At 36.8% G+C, this 12,361-nt stretch overlaps 1 protein-coding gene across 10 annotated transcripts in view; it reads right to left on the reverse strand.

Moving 5' to 3' along the window:
- Window positions 1–12,361, reverse strand: part of SYNE2 (spectrin repeat containing nuclear envelope protein 2) — a 267,254-nt gene that overhangs the window by 160,129 nt on the left and 94,764 nt on the right. For all 10 annotated transcript variants that reach the window (XM_087448388.1, XM_087448395.1, XM_087448393.1 and 7 more), the window contains exons 33-42: window positions 11,245–11,406; window positions 9,003–9,104; window positions 7,858–8,058; window positions 7,333–7,504; window positions 6,480–6,592; window positions 4,858–5,060; window positions 3,996–4,115; window positions 3,609–3,897; window positions 1,987–2,138; window positions 738–1,047 (exon numbers count right to left, since the gene is read on the reverse strand). In XM_087448388.1, the coding sequence (XP_087304514.1) occupies window positions 738–1,047; window positions 1,987–2,138; window positions 3,609–3,897; window positions 3,996–4,115; window positions 4,858–5,060; window positions 6,480–6,592; window positions 7,333–7,504; window positions 7,858–8,058; window positions 9,003–9,104; window positions 11,245–11,406 (1,824 nt within the window). The remainder of the gene's footprint in view (window positions 1–737; window positions 1,048–1,986; window positions 2,139–3,608; window positions 3,898–3,995; window positions 4,116–4,857; window positions 5,061–6,479; window positions 6,593–7,332; window positions 7,505–7,857; window positions 8,059–9,002; window positions 9,105–11,244; window positions 11,407–12,361) is intronic.

Raw genomic sequence — 12,361 nt, forward strand, 5'->3', positions numbered from 1 at the left:
AAACAACTTACAGCCAAGCAGATATATCTTCACCCCTGCACAACTCCTGCTTTCTGTATAAGCAGGCTTTCTTACCAGGTAGTCCTTACTTGGAACCTGGCTTTCAGTGTGCAAAGAATTATAAACAATTCTCTTCAGAGAATACACTCCCTTGTGACAAGCTGACATTTTACCTCTTAACTCTTCTCCTGCAGATCATATGGAAAGACTCAAGGGAGGGACGTTGAGAAGGTTTAAACAGAATAATGGATATAAACTATGACAACAGATAGATGACAGATGGATGGAAGGATGGATAGATGGATAGATAGATGGATAGATGGATGGATGGATGGATGGATGGATGGATGGATGGATGGATGGATACATGGATGGATGGATAGATGGATGCAAGGATGGACTGATGGATGGATAGATGGATGCATGGATGGTGTACGGATAACTTTGACACCGTCATCCTCATAGACATAACTAAAAAAATCTTAACCCTTCCTACTCCTGAAGAGGGGAACTTCGATGAGAGGAAATAACACCACCATCAAATAATACCCACTGGATTCCTCTAGCAAAACTGACTGAATTGATTCCTCCATCCTTCAGGAGTTAGTATTTGTATCTAAAAATGATAAATTAAATTTTAGAAGCTTTTGATTTACCAAAAGAACAAAAAAATGGTTCTATATACAAATATTACATAATTATGCAAACCATTTAAAAGTTTATTTTGACCGTTTCACCTGTAGTTGTTGAAGAAGACTTTCATGTAGATGCTTTATTTCCAGCCAAGGCTCTTCACTGAAGCTGGGGTTTTTAGTGCACTCTAAGAGGTAATTTCCTTGAGATTTTAACTCCTTTAGCAAGGATGTCAAATCTTGTGCTTTCTGGAGAAATTTCTTATAAATTTTTAACTGAGCTTTCTTCTCCTGCAAACCATGTTGCAGAGCAAAGCCCACTTCTTGTTTCTTTTTCAGTTCTGTGAGCATTAATCTCAGATCCTCCTTACTCTGCAAATACTTCTCTCCTTCTAGTAGAAGCTTTTCTTGATGGCTAAATTTAACAAAATATTTTACAAATGAAATGACACTTAGCAAAATGGAATGGCATTTTGCATACTATAATGCAATATACATTTTATAAAAAGCATTAAAATAATACTAATATACATAATTCCCAGAGACTCTTTTGGCATTATAACATTCTAAACAGCACTAAGTTTAGCTCAGAAATCAAGATAGAAATTATTTGTAGTATTACTAAAAAATTATTGATTTTTTGTTACATACTTTGACTGGAGAACAAATATTTAATAATTTAGATTTCAAACTATTCCTGTTTATATTATGTTTAAATATAATTATATTATCCTATGTTTTTCTTTTTCATGCAAGTAAAATAAGCATTCAGTATATTGGCCAACTAACTAGTTTATGCTTTCCATAGCTTAAATTTAGTTTTGATCTGACTGTCTCCTTAGAAAAACATAAAATTTACATTTCCACAAAACATTAAATGTATCATTTAAGATGTGATATGAATTAAGAATTTTCACCAGATTTATGTCCATTGAATTAAAACATTTATCAATGTTTACCCATTCAAAAATCTCTTAGAATATATATTTAAAAACATGAATTATCCTACAGTAATACCTTGCAGATACTGAGGGTGTCTGGGGGAAGGGGGTTTTCATGTAGAAGCAGAGTGTTGAAGGTGGAATGATAGACAATGTTGATTTGTTACCAAGAACCTCACAGTTGGTGTACCAGCCAAAGTAAACACTGTCACAGAGTTATGAGAGTGTGTTTCGTACCTGATCCAGAGAACTATTCCTGTATTTCTGCCTTTGACATTGTGGATGCCTCAATATTACTGACTTTCTCTCCAATAGATATATTATATCCAAATCCAGGAGGCAGACAAAACATACTTGTTATGGCTTCACTGTGCAATGAAAAACCATGAAAGTGGTGAAGGCATGCCATTTACCTTAGATACGTGTTGGCTAAATGGAGCGTGTTGTCCCACTGGTTCTTGATATCAGTAAGGGTCTGTGGAACCAAGGGAGCCTTGCTGCTCTCAGCCTGACTCATGATACTCTGTATTTTAGCGTCCCCTTCAGGCTTTAGTAAAATGATTTCCTGAATTAAATAAGAAAGATCTTACAATCTCATTTATATTACTTTGGGATATTACATATGAGATCTTTTTATTTATAAACATTATACAGAAATTCTAACTGTAAAGTAGACTTCAAAATTACCCTTTCATTTTTATTTACGCCTCAAAGACAAAGATATCTCCTTCACATTATACAGAACTGGTTCTCAGTAAACATTTGTCAGGTTGATCGGATTGCATTCCTGCTCTCCTCTTGATTTTCAACTGCCTTCAAATAAATTATATGACCAAAAAAACCCTGGCAAATCCTCCTTTCTATCTACTCCATTATTTATAGATGGAGAGTTGGGGTAACAATCTGAACAAGACATTTTTATACACCCAAGACTGGACTTACGGCTTCCCACAGGAAAACGCAGTGTTCCTTACGTCAACTCTGGTCTCTCTACCATGACCTAATTAATTTTCATTCCCCGTTCTTCTCTTTCCCTCCTTTGCTCTCAACAATCAAGTTCTTCTCTTCTTGGAAACACTACTCAAGATTCACCTTTTCTGGAAAACCTTTCGGATATAATCCCAAATGATTCCGATTACTTCAGTAAACCTCACCAACCTTTATAGCTCACTACTCTTGACCATTTCTTCCTCTAACAATGCTTCTATTAACGTGATTTTGATTCTCCTGAGTTCCTTTAAAGCACACATGCTTCTGTCCCCTGTATTTTTAACTAGCAATGTTTATTCACTCTCCCCTTAAAAAGTGAGGAAAAAAAGAGATAAAAAGTGAGCTCAAGCGGGCCGGCCCCGTGGCTTGGTGGTTAAGTGAGCGCGCTCCACTGCTGGCGACCCGAGTTCGGATCCCGGGCTCCCACCGGCGCGCTGCTTCTCCGGCCATGCTGAGGCCGCATCCCACATACAGCAACTAGAAGGATGTGCAGCTATGACACACAACTATCTACTGGGGCTTTGGGGGGAAAAAATAAATAAATAAAATCTTTAAAAAAAAAAAAAAAAAAGTGAGCTCAAGGGAATTTGAGTATTCCTTGCCCTCCACAACCCATTCAGTATCTAAAAACCTTTAAGACCATACCTATCCACTCTGAGGAAGAGTTCCTCTCCAGCCCTGCCCTTGACATTGACGATGCCTCTGCAGTACTGATATATGTTCTTTTCATATCCTAGCAAACCCCTACCGGCTGCAGCTCTGATTTATTGTCTTTATTTCAATTCTTCTGTACTCAGTGAAGATGGACAATAAATGGGCATTGCCCTCACAAAGAGAGGATATACTTTCTCTCCTTCTTATGCATTAAAATAATTTTAGATCCATCACAGCCCTTCTCCTTTATAAGCTTAGTCATTTGAATGTCTTTAACCATTCCACAGCGATCCTATTTTCCATTAAGAAAGAAATCTTTGCAGTTTTCCTCTAAATCTTTTAAAAATTAGAGTTCATTCTGACCTCTGAAATTTAGTTCCCACAGTTATACCTTTATTTTTTGGATTCTTTCCTCAAGTGTCATTTTGCCTTCAGATGAATTCAAAACCATAAGGGACTCTTTAATCCCTGTTATCCAACAAATTACATCATGTGCAAGATCTTTAAAGCTCTGGTCCTCAGCAGGAAGTAACTTATCATCTTCATCGGTTTCACATAACCGTCTCAATGTCTGGTATCTATCAATCAAATGTGTTGATTCCATTATTATTTCTTCTTCTTCAGTAAGCCCATATTCCTTCAAAGAGTTGTTCAACTGGGCCATAGATTCAAACTGTTCCCTGTAAATTCCAAATATCATTGAAAATTTATAGGAGCTGTGACACTACATAAGAAACCATATTCCCAGGAAATATATTTCATATGAGATCAGCTATACCTCTTTCTGGCTAGAGTTTGGCAAAATAGCTCAGTTTTCTCTCCTGATTCTTCCATTTCTTTCCATTTCTCGTCTTGATTAGTCAACCACTTACTCAGGTTTCTGTGGTCATCCTGGAGTCTAAAAGAACATTCCACACGTTGGAAGATAAAAGAGCAAAAAGCGTTTATGTGAAGAGAAAGTTGGCATGAATCTTGTGAGTGAACCACGTTTTCACTACATATTTTTGTTATTCTTTAGAGAAAATTTAATTTTAACATTAAAATCTGAATAATAGGGCCCGCCCCGTGGCTTAGCGGTTAAGTGCTCGAGCTGTGCTACTGGCGGCCCGGGTTCAGACTGCTTCTCCAGCCATGCTGAGGCTGTGTCCCACATCAACTAGAAGGATATGCAACTATGACATACAACTATCTACTGGGGCTTTGGGGAAAAAAAGAGGAGGAGGATTGGCAATAGATATTAGCTCAGAGCCGGTCTTCCTCAGCAAAAAGAGGAGGATTAGCATGGATGTTAGCTCAGGGCTGATCTTCCTCACCAAAAAAAAATATATATATATGAATAACAATAGCCTATACTTATAGCGGGATTCTATAAAACAATAAGCCACACAAGTGTATCATAAAGAACAGGACACAAACAAACAGAAAACATTTTTGGGCTCTCCCCTGAACCTCTGCCATACTAGATAATTTGAAGAAGTCTCCAAACTTCTATATTCCTAGAGCCAAACTTGGATTATAAAGTATGTATTTTATTTGTGAAATTTGTGTGTATTTGTATCCTAGTGGTAGCTGTACTGAGGCAGAGGACATATAAAAATATTGTTAAAAACATGTTATTAGATATCACCTTTACTTCCTACCTCAGTAGCTGCTGCAAGTAGCCATCAAGCTCCTTTGCTTGCACCTGGCATACGGACTCCATTTTTTCTAATTCAGTTTCTTGACTTACAATCCAACTGTTAAGCTCTTTAATGTGTGCTTTGGGCAGATGTTTCTTCACATGATTCAGTACAGTCTCCACCTGCTGTATTTTACTGCCTCTTCCTTCATGAGTCAAGAAATCCTTAAGAAAGACAAAAAGTAAATTATGTCCTACTGGCAAGTGTAAGTATGGTCTCTGCCACTCCTACGACACTTGTCCAAGCTGGTACCAGATATGCCATATTCTTATCCCATAAAAAAGAAAGGCTATGGAGACATGACTAACGCCAATGCAAATGAACAAAAGATGATTTATACTAGTTCTAGAATGTGTGTGTACGTATGCATTTGCATCTGACTTTCTGGGAACTGCATCATGCAAAATAACGCAGTGCCACGGTGAAGGTCAGCAGAAGTATGACTGGGAAAGCTGCATTTTTCTTTCCTTGCTCTGCTCAACTTCTCCTCAATACTTGCTCCCTTCTGGTATCCAATATATAAAACTAAGCAGACTATTCTCTATTTAACTTTGTCCAAATCAGAATTTTAATTCAATGTTTGTGTTTCAAAGTTTGAGCATCAATTGCGGACACCCATGCAATGAGCAAAGATGAAGGCAAAAAACAAAAAAGAAAAAAATTGGGACTTTAATCTGAAAAAGAGAAGAAGAGCAATTCAATCATTAAAGAATGGTATCATCAAAGCAAGAAATCAAACAGAGAACATTTAATGTCATCAATAAGCTTGAGAGCATGTCTTATCATCAAAATGAAAGTACTAGATAATCTACCCTAAAGTGATCAAGCTTTAAGTATGCAATATGCATTTTAAACGCCCCATGCACTTTGCCTTTTATTTCAGGCCACCCTCAACTACACTCCAACCAGCAGTGTGTTAAAGTTCAAGTGCAATTTTTAAAAGAAATATGGCTGAAAAAGGACTTAAAATGCCAAGAGACCTCTTTCAAGAAAGTAAACGGATTTCACAGTTCAAATTAGGTAAAGTCTTTATTTTTTATCAAATATGATATTAGGAGGCTGGCCCGGTGGTGCAAGCAGTTAAGTGCACACGCTCCACTGTGGTGCCCCGGTATTCGCCGGTTCGGATCCCGGGCGCACACCGACGCAGCACTTGTCAAGCCATGCTGTGGCAGCGTCCCATATAACGTGGAGGAAGATGGGCACGGATGTTAGCCCAGGGCCAGTCTTCCTTGGCAAAAAGAGGAGGATTGGCAGATGTTAGCACAGGGCTGATCTTCCTCACAAAAAAAAAAAATAATAATATATATGATTTTAACACAACTGAATTCACCAGCAAACACTAAGTTAAACAGCATCTTAGAATAGGTGTGAAAATAAAGCTTGTTTAAGTCACTTGTACCCTTACCCAGTAAGCACAGTTTCAAAATATTTGGAAAAAAGTCAGGGTATTTGGAAATATTATCTCTATGTAGGGAAATTAATAAATCAAAGTAATTATTATCCTATCTACTTAAATATAGTTCTATGCCTCCAGTATTCTAGTTTTGATAAATTTTGATTGAAATTTATATATGTCTTACAGAAAGTTTTTGTAGCTTTTGTTCCAGGCTCTTTTTTGTTTCTGATGATTCAAAACACTCCTTAAGGTTCATTTTAATGTTGCTGAACCAGTCATTAAAGTTCTTGCACTGATCTGCAGGAAAAAGAAAACAAAAGCTTGCATTCATTCAAGGAAGACTTCACAGATCTTCTTTTTTTTTTTGCTTGAGGAAGGTTAGCCCTGAGCTACCATCTGTGCCAATCTTCCTCTATTTTGTATGTGGGTCTCCGCTACAGCATGGCTGATGAGTGGTGTAGGTCTGCACCTGGGATCCGAAGCCGCAAACTCAGGCCGCCAAAGTGAAGTGCACTGAAAACCACTATGCCCCAGGGCCAGCCCCACACACCTTCTTAAAGTGAGAGATTTTTGAAACTTGTTTCCCAAGCCACGGGTACAAGTCATTGTGTAAAGTAGTAATAAGCTGAAAACCAAATTTGAGGGCTAATAGAGCCAAGGAGGTAATCGTGGTGTATTTCCTACACCAAACCTCCTTTCCAAGCACATAGGACACCCAAAGACACTTGCAGGGGCAGCCTGCTCACAGGCATGTCCCCAGACTCACTGACCACAGTCAGCAGGTCAAACACTAGGAACCTGGTGACTCTCCTTCATGAAATAAAGATTTGGGATTTGAATGAAATAGATGTTATTGATGAAAGGCATAGATCACTGAGTGTTGCTCCCACCTCAAAGATTTATATGAATATTATTTCCTTAAATAAAATCTGTGCAACCATCTATAAGTGAAGCTTAGATTAATTAGTCTTGTGTTCACAGTACTTATTCATACTTCAAAAGTTCCAGAAACACAGTAAAAGATACATTGCACTCACCATTCAGTAACTTGGAAAAGTGATCTTGCAAAACACTTTTTTTAGTATTAAATAAATCACTGACACTTTCATATTGCTTTTTTAATTCAGAGAGTTCAGGAGTCAGACAACCTATTTGATTCTCAAGTAATATCATACTGTGCTTTTGCTGTAGAATCTGCTGTTGTATCTCCTAAATATATAAATAAACAAACAAACAACCATTAGTCTTAAAATGGACTCTGTTTGCACAAAGCATAATAGCTCTCCATTGTTTATGTAAAAATCTAGATGATTTTCTATTGGGTGGATTCACTTTCTCTTAGCCAGTAAATGTATAAAGCAATGCAATTGAATAACAAATATTTACTATCCACAAAGCAATTCAAAGGTGAAATTGCTATATATATAAAAATTGTTTTTCTGAGTTTTTTCCCAGGCTTTCGTTTTTTTATAACGATTTTTATTAACCTCAAGAGGCCAAGACCATCAGAAATAAGTGTGAAAATAAATCTGAACCACAGAAAAGAAGCAAATGGGAAGTACCTCTAGTTTAGTAAAGATCTCCAAGCTGTCAGAAGGAGACAGGGCTTTTAAGAGGGACTCTGTCATTCCAATCTGGGTCTTGGCTTGGTCCAGATCCTCCCTTAGCTCAGCTGTGCTGCCACTGAGTGCACAGCAGTTGGATTCTCCTGTTAAACGCATTTTCACCTGTTCTATATTGTTCAAAATAGAGGACTCCATGACCTGAAATCACGAAACATATGAAGGACTGCAACAAACTTTATTTAATTAGATTTTAGGACAACTGCACATTGCTAGAGAATGAGTTGAGACTTTGCTTCATTTCAATGTGAAATAAACTCTTCTCTACTTCTAATTCTACATCACTGATCAATTTGAATGTTGCCTTTACAGAAAAAGAGTAACACGAAAAACTGAAATTGACATTCTGACTTTTTTCCAAGAGACTAATGTGAATCCTTCCCTCTAAAACAAGTTTTACCTAGCGCACGAATCATGGGGCTTATTTGAAAATATACTAAAACATATAGAAAAAATTAAATAGCCAGCATTTACTAAGTGCTTATTATGTACACAGCTTCATGGTAAGCACTTTACGTACAAAATACAGGCTTCAGAAGGTTAAGTAACTTGCCCAAGATCACAAAGCTAGAAGGTAGCAGAATCATGACCTCACCCAGAGAGTTTGACTCCAGGGCTCACGTTCAGCCACTTTGCACTTTGATGTAAATAAAATTGTAACAAATCTCTTCACACACAAGACAATCACATTTGAAAATCAGTCTCCTTGTTTCTCCATCTAGCAATTAATAAACCTAGCATCACTAAGCCATATTCTCCTTCCTATGCCCAAGATGCTCATGAGGAAACCCTTGTTACTTCACATAGAAGTATGGCAACATCTTCCCCTCCACACAAGAGGCCTGTGAAATAAGTGAAATGAGAATAAAAGAATGCAAAAAGTAGTAGTATTCATTCTAAAAGTGGAATAAATATAATAAACTATGCCAAATATTAAAAATTTCATTGGACTTAATATGGGAATCTAATATAGGTGAATTAAATAATGATTCTAACTTTACTTTAGGTTTAAGACTTAGAATTCCAGTTTCTGAATATTACTTTAAAGTACTTGAATTACAACTTTTAAATAAAAGTTTTCTTACCTGCAATTCAAGAGGTATTTCACTACTTTGAAGCAAAAACTGTATTTTAGCCACTCTTTTAGAAAATTCTGAAGATTTTTGTTCATTGACTTGTAACTCTTCCTAAAACACATAATTTTAATGGAAAATCTTTTCATTTTATACTTTATTTTCTGATACCCATGATTGCTACTGTTAAGAGAGCAATTAAGAGAGCCCTGAATTTCCCTAATGACTTGTTTTTCCACAGAGTCCTGGGAGTTACAAACCCAAGTACCTTCTTGGGTCAGGCAAATGTTACAAATGAGTGATGCATTCTAGCTACAAGACAATAGAGAGTGGCTAGGCTGATGCCACACCAGAACGCAGCCCCTGCCTAAAGGCATTACATTTCATAGATATGTACATATCAACTGTGCCAACACACACACACACACACAGTTGGCATAATTTGGCCCACAGACTGGCAGTTTATAATCTTTAACTTCTAATTTTTAAACAACTTGTACTTCAAGACAAATTTAAGTGACTCAGCCATAATTCATTTATACTTAGAAAATCATAGCTTTACTTCATGACTATCATCAGATACCCAGGAAACTCATAAATCTCTGCACATTTTGCAAATCTTTTCCAAAAGTATAAAAATGAATATGTGAATTTAAAAGTGAATAAAATGAAAAAATTAGAAGAAAAAATGAGATTTGAAGCATTAGATCTGGCATATTGTAAAGCCATCATGCACACTTATATATACTTTATATTACATTGAACCACATATAATTGCCAATATTTGACTGTTTTCTGACCTACCAACATAGAGATTTTATATGCTCCAAGCTAATAATTGTAAACAAACAAGCAATTAAAAAGTTTTCCTAGAGTTAAAAGAGACAATTCTAATTCGTTCCAAATGGCAAAACCTGAGATAACTGTTTCAAAAACTAGTCTTTCTTGGGGCCAGCCCCGTGGCTTAGCGGTTAAGTGCGAGTGCTCTGCTGCTGGCAGCCCGGGTTCGGCTCCCGGGCGCGCACCGACGCTACCGCTTCTCCAGCCATGCTGAGGCCACGTCCCACATACAGCAACTAGAAGAATGTGCAGCTACGACATACAACTATCTACTGGGGCTTTGGGCGGGAAAATAAATCAATAAATAAAATTTAATAAAAAGAGGATTGGCATTGGATGTTAGCTCACGGCTGATCTTCCTCACACACACACAAAAATAGACTTTCTTGAAGCTCTATAATTATGTTGTTACTCAGCCTTGTGTTTTTCCTTATCTTTTTGAGGAACTGCTTAATTCAAATTATGAAAGTTGTCTATAATCATGATCTAGACCAAGGGTTAACAGTCTGAGGGCTGGCAGTCTGTTTTTATAAATAAAGTTTTATTGGAACCCAGCTACTTTCAAGCATTTATGTAGTGTCTATAACTGACTGCCTTCATGCTACAACAGCAGGGTTGAGCAGTTGTGACAGTGACTAAATGATCTAGAAACCTAAAATATTCACTAATTTGGCCCTTTAAGAAAAAGTCTGCCAACCCCTGGGGTCTAGACTCACCACCTGGGAACAATTATGCATTTTGATGGGGCTTCTGCTAAGACTCCTTAACCTTTTTTATACCATAAACCCCTCCGGCAGTCTGGTGAATCCTATGGACATTTTGCATAATAATATTTTTAAAATAAAACATAAATTATGTAGGATTATAAAGGAAAACAATTACATTGGGTTATAGTTACCAAAATATTAAAAATAATTTATACTATAGTAATACATATGTTTCTCTATTAATACCTTAAATAACAAGATCTGGCAGTGGACCTACTACATATCATAATTTCAAAGTAGTGATAAGGGTAATAGTTGTAACAACCAGATAACGATTCAAAAGTATCTGTGATTTTCTTGGTAACAAAGTCACAGATAATGTTCATCCTACTATGTTTGTCGACTATGTTCAAAATTGAAATAAATATTACATTTTAGACATTCATGAAAATAAAGATGCGATTTTTCCCATGTAAGATCATTTTATCCATGAACCCCTTGGGTGTCTGTGAACCCCAGATCAATAACATCCGCTAACATCTTCCTGGATATTATAAAGGAAAAGATAGAGTTCACGTCCCACTCAAGGGATAATGAAAGAAATAAAAGACTTTGTGATTTCTCTACCGCACTTCAAGAAAGCAAACTCAATATGAAAATGTCAACTGTGTACAAAAGGAGCACATATTTTATCTCTGTTAAATTACCTTCAGCTTTTCTCTTTCCTCTTCAGTCAGTTGATGTAATTCCATTTCTTGAAGGACCTTTTCAGACCACTCATCAATGACATTTTTTAAGTTGAAAAGTTTGTCCCATAAAGCAAGAGCTCGACCAAGATTTTCATAGTAGTCTTCTGTCTTCTCATTTATCTACCATGATTAAAAAATAGAAATAACACAGTTAATGGTGAAAAGTATGAAAACCATTGTTTCAGTGAAACACTATTTTTAAATAAAATTTAGTTTACCTTTACTAGCTATTTTGCTTTATTCGTCAACAAAAAATTTGCTAAATATCATGTAGTTTTTTCTTCTACAAAAAAAATTAGCTGATGTGCTATAGCTTATATACAACTGACAGCAATAGTCTTCCTAATTCTTAAACCACAATAAATAAAAGGTGCTTTTTTAAAGATTTTAAAGATTTTATTTATTTATTTTTTCCCCCCAAAGCCCAGTAGATAGTTGTATGTCATAGCTGCACATTCTTCTAGTCGCTGTATGTGGGACGCGGCCTCAGCATGACCAGAGAAGCGGTGTGTCGGTGCGCAGCCGGGATCCGAACCCGGGCCGCCAGCAGCAGAGCGCACGCACTTAACCACTAAGCCACGGGGCCGGCCCTAAAAGGTGCTTTTTTAAAACCCAGATTAAAATACAACACAGACAAATTTTTAACTTGTACTTCACAAAAATATCATTACTACTCAACCAAAAATGTATTAAAAATATATGTAGTTGAGGGCTGGCCCCGTGGTTTAGCGGTTAGGTGCACGCGCTCCGCTGATGGCAGCCCAGGTTCGGCTCCCAGGCGCGCACTGACGCACCGCTTCTCCGGCCATACTGAGGCCGTGTCCCACATACAGCAACTAGAATGATGTGCAGCTATGACATACAACTATCTACTGGGGCTTTGGGGGAAAAAATAAATAAATAAAATTAAAAAAAAATATATATATATGTAGTTGAACATCAATATCCTGCATGGATGAATAGTATATTAATTAGTTTATTTTAAGTAAGTTGAGTATGCACTTTTATATCTGAACGATTACAGACCCATTTGTTAGCAGTGCCTAACTCTGGAGTAAGATAATTCCTAAGTTAT

The sequence above is a fragment of the Ceratotherium simum genome, chromosome 24, assembly GCF_057802395.1.
Source record: "Ceratotherium simum simum isolate JZ-2026a chromosome 24, ASM5780239v1, whole genome shotgun sequence".
Taxonomy (NCBI): Eukaryota; Metazoa; Chordata; class Mammalia; order Perissodactyla; family Rhinocerotidae; genus Ceratotherium; species Ceratotherium simum.